Source organism: Anarhichas minor, unplaced genomic scaffold (genome assembly GCF_050575085.1).
Source record: "Anarhichas minor isolate MPS153535 unplaced genomic scaffold, ASM5057508v1 ptg000030l, whole genome shotgun sequence".
Lineage (NCBI taxonomy): Eukaryota > Metazoa > Chordata > Actinopteri > Perciformes > Anarhichadidae > Anarhichas > Anarhichas minor.
In genome coordinates, this window is record NW_027466476.1 from 8,254,467 (window position 1) to 8,261,851 (window position 7,385).

The window sequence follows — 7,385 nt, forward strand, 5'->3', positions numbered from 1 at the left end:
CACAGGTTAAGGGAACGCCTTAGAATCAGAATCAGCTTTATTGGCCATGTACGCTTAAGCGTACAAGGAATTTGACTCCGGTTTTTCGTTGCTCTCGACGTGCATACACAGAATATACAATAAACAGGAACGATGTAAGCATAAACATTTAACGACTATGTACAATATAAATATATATTCAAAAAGTATATATGTATATATATATAGTTACTGTATATATGAATGCTGTTGTTAGACTTGTTGTTAAAAGTTGGCGTGAGTTCACCAGGGTGATTTATATCAATGGAATAGCCTGTAACTCCGAAAGGAACTACTGCTCCCATGATGCACCGCTAGTGGCACCGTTGAAGTTCAAAGTTCAAACCTTACAGTAAAAATAGGGTACTTGCTGGCTGGCGGCTTGTGTGTTGCGCTGGGCATAATAAACACCTTGGCGGTCACTGAACACTCGAATCGGTTGCCACCGCAGCGAAACCCGGCAGAGGAGACCGAAGATGGCCCTCAGCTAACCTGCGCCTTGTGTTGCTCTGTTGTCGGTTGGATTTACAAAAACGACGGCTAGCTGGGTGCTAACGCTAGCACGCTAGCTCTGCCAGGAGCACATAGCAACTGCTGCTAGCTAACGTCACTGGACTGGTACTCTTTACTCCCAAAGGCTGCCGCTATGTTCGTCCAGGAGGAGAAGATATTCGCCGGGAAAGTGTTGAAAATACACATCTGCACCATGGACGGCACGGAGTGGTTAGAGGAGGTCACGGAAGACACCACTGTTGAGAAACTGAAGGAGAAGTGCTTGAAACATGTAGGTTTTTGGGGTTGTTTGTGTCTTCCCTAGTTTGCTTTTTTTTTTGTCCTGTCACTCCTCTGCCTGGGGTGGTTGCAGTGTGCCCTATCCTCTGTGTACACTGTCAGTGTCAGTGTCAGTGTCACTGGCTTTGTATTTATAGTAACTGGGTAGACCTTGCTATTTATAATTTAGCAGGTTGGCTGCCCATCTCAAACTAGCTAGCTATGCTAACAGCTATACCCCTTGTCTGTTCCCAGTGGCTCGCCTGAGTGGCATGTTGCTTTACAGGCTGTCTATTATTACACTCATCTCTTCTCACTTCTCCTTCTACGGCCTATAGCATAACTTCCAGTGGTAGTCTGCTGTTTGTTTCTCGTGACAACATGGGGAACGTACATGTTTACATTGTTTTCAATTGTGTAACATCAACACACAGCCACAGACATCATGTTGAAATGTGTTGTCAGATTCAGTTCTGAAACAACTATTTGATTAATTGTCTTTTTTAAATTAATAGTTTAGTCTATAAACATCTGAAAATTATTAGAAAAATTCTCAATTTTTTAGAGTCCCAGTTTAGTCTCAGTGAAGTGATTTGTTTTGTCTGACTAAAGGATATTTAATTTACAATGATATGATGAGTGGAGAAATGCAGAAAACACAGTGGAGAATCATTATCGCTTGATATTTGACTTAAACGATTAATCGATAATCAGAATAATTGCGGATTAATATTATGCCAACTGATTTATCAGCTTGTTGTTGTTTCAACTCTATCTGATTAATAGGAACTGACAAGGATTTGGATTATCGGTTAATCATTTAAAGTAATTAGTAAGCTAATTCCAGACCATAACATACTTCTTTAATGGGAGAATTTGCTGCTTGTCAGCTTTGTATATTGTAAATCAAATACTTGCATGTTTTGCACTGTTGGTAAAACAACAACAACAACAACAATTTCAAGATGTCACCTTTTTCTACCATTTTCTAGATTTTATGAATATTTGACAAAGAAATATATCTGACAGATGATGCAGTAATGAAGAGAGTCAACAGTGTAATCCCTTCTGTTTATTCGCTTTGTATTGTGCTTGGTTTACAGTATGTACACGGGAGTCTAGAAGACCCCAAAACACTTACCCACCATAAACTCATACACGCTGCTACAGAACGAGTCCTCACAGACACCAAAACTGTCGCTGATGAGAATCTCAAAGATAAAGGTATGTTTCCGGCCTATTTGACGAGATTTGGGAAGCACACAACCCTCCCCTGTTTCCCACCACCTGACCGTGTTTCATATGTCTCGTAGAAGTTTTGCTGCTCATAAAGAAAAGACCGCCGCCGACCCCTCCAAAGATGGCAGACGTTAGTTCAGATGAAAAGGTGAGCTGAATCGGCTTTCACTTTAACCTTCATCGATATTTGTAAATTCTGCACCAGAGATGTGGTGTCTTTATTTTGCCTGCTGTTAATTATGTATCTTTGTTGTTTCTCCCGGTTGTCACAGAAGAAACAAGACAACAAGGCTCCAGACAAAGATGCAATTCTAAAAGCCACCGGCAACCTGTCCACGCGCCACACTGACCGCACTGTGACCCAGCACAACATCCGAGATGTAAGCTTCTTGGTGGAATGGATCTTAGTTTAGACCGTTGCAAAGAAGTTATTGATTTTTGTTGCGCTTGTGTTGTTCCAGTTTCAGACGGAGCTCAGAAAGATCCTGGTTTCTCTCATTGAAGTCGCCCAGAAGCTTCTAGCCTTGAACCCTGATGCTGTGGAACTTTTCAAAAAGGCCAATGGTAAAACTTACAATCCATTAAATCTATTTACACGTCAGGAAAATGAGGATGGGGAGAAGACTTTTTCTTTCTGTTAAACAGGGCGAAAATTCACCAATACATCTATCAATTAATGCCCTAGACCTCTTATGCTCTGCTTAATGGGCCAACCTCGGCACACATTGTTATTGAGAGTGTATTACAATACATATTACATACATTTTATTTAAAAACTCTGACAAAATGAGGTATGAAATGTTCTGTCTTCGTGTGCTCTTTTAGTTTTTGCGATCAAACTCAATATAGCGACCCACATTTAAAGTCTTTCTTTTGCTTATCGGCCATATTTCGATATGTTTTGTTGCTGGAAATCCTTGATGTTGATTGTTGGAGACATTTCACACACGCATTGCTCAACCCTTAGTGACACTTCTCTGGTGTCTTTGTGTTGCAGCGATGTTGGATGAGGATGAAGAGGACCGGGTGGATGAAACAGCCCTTCAGCAGCTCACTGAGATGGGTTTCCCTGAGAGCAGAGCCATCAAAGCTCTCAGATTGAACCAGTAAGTCTTTGTTCGATAACAAGTCACTCACAACTGATGACGGGCCAAACTATTTGGAATATGTTGATGGTGTTTCTCTAGAAAAGAAACCCTTTCTTTCCCCTCATCTTGTCCTCTCTTTCTGCAGCATGTCCGTCACACAGGCGATGGAGTGGCTTATCGAGCACGTAGACGACCCCACTGTAGACGCACCCATACCTGGCCAGGACTCGTCTGGGGCAGCAGGGGCCACGGCTGCCGCCACACCGGGCCCCTCGGTGCCAGCCTCCGGTCCGAACCTTCTCCGCAGCCTCTCCAGCCAGTCGAGCACAGAAGCGAGCATCCGGCAGGACGAGCTCACAGAGATCTTCAAGAGGATCCGCAGGAAACGGGAGTTCAGACCGGACTCAAGAGTGGGTGGCCTTAGCCTTCTTTGACTCTTACTTACTGTTGTATAACTCACCCCTGAGCTTTCCATCGCTCTGTATTTTGTAGGAAGATGCTACTTGACTGCACCTTCTAACATACAGTAGTATACATAGACAGAAAGTAGTAGGACTGGACTTGAGGAACAAAGCCTATTAGATACCGAGAATATTGAAATGTGAACTCATGGATAGAAAGTGTTAGTGGCTTTAGTCATAGGATTTGTAGATCATGCTGATTGTGTTCATAATCTTCTCGTTTCCCTAATTTTAGAGCTTAATGTACCTTCGTATTCCACAGGAACAGTGCTCCCCAGTATCTCCAAAAATAGAAACGTGATTAAAGTACCGTCTTCCAACAAAACCCAGCTTCTTCTTCTTTTTCCACTGACGCCTGCCACAATCAGTAGAACTGTGACTGTGTATGTAGACTTTATGGGACTGAACGTTTCTTTAAACTAGACACTCAGCCTTCTTCCTTGTCTCTGCAGGCTGTCATTGCGTTGATGGAGATGGGGTTCGATGAGAAGGAAGTGGTCGATGCTCTGAGGGTGAATAACAACCAACAGGATGCTGCGGTACGTTCACACACCCACAACAGGGTTTGCATGCAGATTTGAGAAATGGCTCTTTTTTTTTTTTTTTTTTTTTTTCTTTTTTAAGGAATATTTATAATTCTATTCTTTTTATGTTGTTTTTATTTCTCTCCTTCCTGCAGTGTGAGTGGCTGCTGGGAGACAGGAAACCTTCCCCAGAAGATCTGGACAAAGGCATCGACACCAACAGCCCGCTGTTCCAAGCCATTCTGGAGAATCCAGTGGTCCAGTTGGGTCTAACCAATCCCAAGACCCTGCTAGGTAGAGTCAAGTCACATTTAGTGGACAAGCATATCAAAAACTATCCTGAACATCTTTGCCTATTTTGTTGTGTGGTAGTGTTTTAAAACTCCAGCACAGCTGAACCAGACCGAGCTGAGGAAGGCTGAGTCGGCCAAAAAAAGAAAGTAATTTAGTAAATGCAATGAGCTTTACAGAATGAGGACGCTTGGACCAAGAAAAAATCATTCTACATTGTTGCATTTTAATTCTGGTCGGGCTCCTGTTCACATTAGCTTTTTACAAACGGACCCAGAGGAGTAAACACAGAGAAGTAACTGATCGTGAGCGTTATAAGTCCAGACTGTAGCTGAACCTTTCATATCATAAATAGTGATGAGCAGATAGACACAGGACAAAAAAAAGAAGGTTGGAAGATTGCTTTCTTAATTGTAGTTTAGCTTTTTAACTCATGTTAACACTTATCATGCCACAAACAGCCCCCCCTTTTCAAGTGGTCGGTCCGGTTTTGGCCTAAAGACTTTTGAATAGCAGCTGGTTTTGTTCAGTGTGTTTGTGACCGGTGTCTATTGTGTTTGTACGCAGCGTTTGAAGACATGCTGGAGAATCCTCTGAACAGCACCCAGTGGATGAACGACCCCGAGACGGGCCCGGTCATGCTCCAAATATCCAGAATCTTCCAGACCCTCAATCGAACATAGAGCTTCCTGGTGACCCCCTGTGTGACAGGCAGCTTGTGTGTGTGCGTGTGTGTGTGTGTGGATGCATGTGTATCTGTGTGGCAGAGACACAAGTATTGTTTTTGCCTTGTAAAGACAACGCTGGAGGAGTATGAATTAAGATGTTACACATATAACTATTTATAACAGTACAGTAAACACTTATACAAAACAAATGTTGACATAAACATTATTACAGTAATAATAATTAAAAAAAGAGATTTAGTATGTTGTTTTTACATTTTAACGAGAACAGTTTATAGTCGTGACAGACATGATTTATTTTATATAATTTCTCCACGTGCAGAAATGACATCAGACATCAATTTAATGTTTACACTTCAAAGAGTGCTGTTTTTGTATGTTTTGCAATATTTAAATATCAATTACAGTTTTGTCTGTCTCTTTAAATTGTTACATTTCCTCTGTGGTGAATGTGTGGAAAACTTCTGTCAGCTTTGCGTTCTGTTTCTTCTCCCCCTTTGTCTTTATTATGTTTTATTTTTAAATCAAAGTAATGGCTTGTAACTGAGAGGCCGGAGGTCAAAGTCGAGCGTTTGTTCAGCTCGTTGAAAACGGGTTTTCGGACACGTGACCTCTCTCTCCACTCGCGCCCACGAGGTCACCGTCAGCCGGCTGCCTCTCACTTCAAAGCCAACATTTGTCCTTGAGCTTCTTCAAGAGTATTTATTTGACTTTTTCTTTTTTTTTTTTTGACGAAAGCTGTACACTAAACTCTTTGTGTCTTAGTCATGTTTTTACAAGAAAAACGATATATTAGGCCTGTGTGTTTATTGTCAATGTGCTCTTGAATGTCATATTTTAATGTCGCGCTCATCTAGCACTTGTTCACCTCTACGAATATCACTCACTGCAGCACTTCCGAAGTTAAGAGAAGGGTTCACGTCTCAAATGGCTGTAGCGGGACGGTAAACGAAGCTGAGCCGAATCAGAAGGGGTTTGCCTTTTTTAACCTTTGAATTTGAAAGATGAAGATGCGCGCTCGCTTCTTGCTGCTAAGCTGCGAGCATCTTCATACACACAAGGAAATAACAGAATTTGAGACACAACCAGTGTCTTTTGGTTTACTTTTTCTTTTTTGTCTTTTGAGAGCAGTGAACATTTATGCTGTCAAACCAAACCAAAATGTCACTATATAATCTGCCTTGTCATTCGTTTTTACCCATTGAAAAACAAACCCTGTATTTCTGTGCAATAGCGAGGACTTCAGCCGACCTGTAAGGAAATCTGTTTGTTTTGCGTGTTACAGATGTGTGAACTGCAATGGGTAGCGTGTTCTACAATATTAGCCTTTGCATCGAGTACTTCAAATCTCCAGCTACAAGAAGGCGGGTTCAGCTGCACCTGGTTGGACTGACGGTTAAAAACAATATGGAGGGTGGTGTGTGTTTGGCCAAGCTTTTTGAGTGTTTTTATTCAATATTTAAAATGTGGTATTGACGTGACTTTCTGCTCAGGGAGGCTGAGATTGTTTTTCTAAAGCTGTCGTCGGGGCAAACCTCTGCTCACCCTCTTCTAGTTTGGCATTTGAAAATGGCTTTAACTAATCTGTCTAGAACTTCATGAATAAGAGCACTACAGGACATGGTTTCGTAATTGCAATATTTGAAAATATTTAAATGTTTTTAGAGAGAAGTGTCTGCTTGAACTATGTATTATTACATTATTTATATCGAAGCCAAACTAGTAGCTTGTTCTTATTTATAAACATTTTTAGCAAACCTCGGAGCTAATCTACAAAATGTGAAAAAAAAAAAGGATTAAATGATTCAAATGTTGTTTTTACAAACCATTGTAAAATGTGCTGATGGACTTTTAGGGTCTCGGTGTGATTGAAAGTAGTGCAACACGCTAGAATGAAAGGATTTGTTCACTCGTCTCCGGAAGCCTCTCTGCACACGTTCTGCACTGCGGTGGACCTCCATCACGGCCACAGTGACCGGCTGTCTCACCACCTCCATGCTTTGCATCAGTATGCATATATACGGCTCTCCCGTAGTATCTCCAAACAGACATTTGGGAGAATGCCCGTTTTACAGAAGAAGAAAAACAGGAAATGCAGACACCTTTGAGAAGAACACGATGAACTGTATTGCTGAGGGACACAGGGATGGTTTGAGTCACAGGGTTTGGTTTTCACTCAGCTTTCATACAGGACTGTCCACGATTAACAACCTATGCAATATACTCTCACCGTCTGTTCATTCAGACAGCCTCACGGCTACTGGCATTTAAATCACTATTGCATTAAAGGTATTTTTTGTGGCTGTA

At 41.7% G+C, this 7,385-nt stretch overlaps 1 protein-coding gene across 1 annotated transcript; it reads left to right on the forward strand.

The window, feature by feature from the left end:
• Nucleotides 1-340: 340 nt before the first annotated feature.
• Nucleotides 341-7,385, forward strand: ubac1 (UBA domain containing 1). Its single transcript, XM_076104314.1, has 10 exons — nucleotides 341-802; nucleotides 1,893-2,013; nucleotides 2,103-2,176; nucleotides 2,301-2,408; nucleotides 2,490-2,592; nucleotides 3,026-3,134; nucleotides 3,262-3,526; nucleotides 4,030-4,116; nucleotides 4,257-4,395; nucleotides 4,960-7,385. Exons 1-10 carry the CDS (start codon nucleotides 665-667, stop codon nucleotides 5,073-5,075), a joined length of 1,260 nt encoding a protein of 419 aa, XP_075960429.1. The 5' UTR covers nucleotides 341-664; the 3' UTR covers nucleotides 5,076-7,385.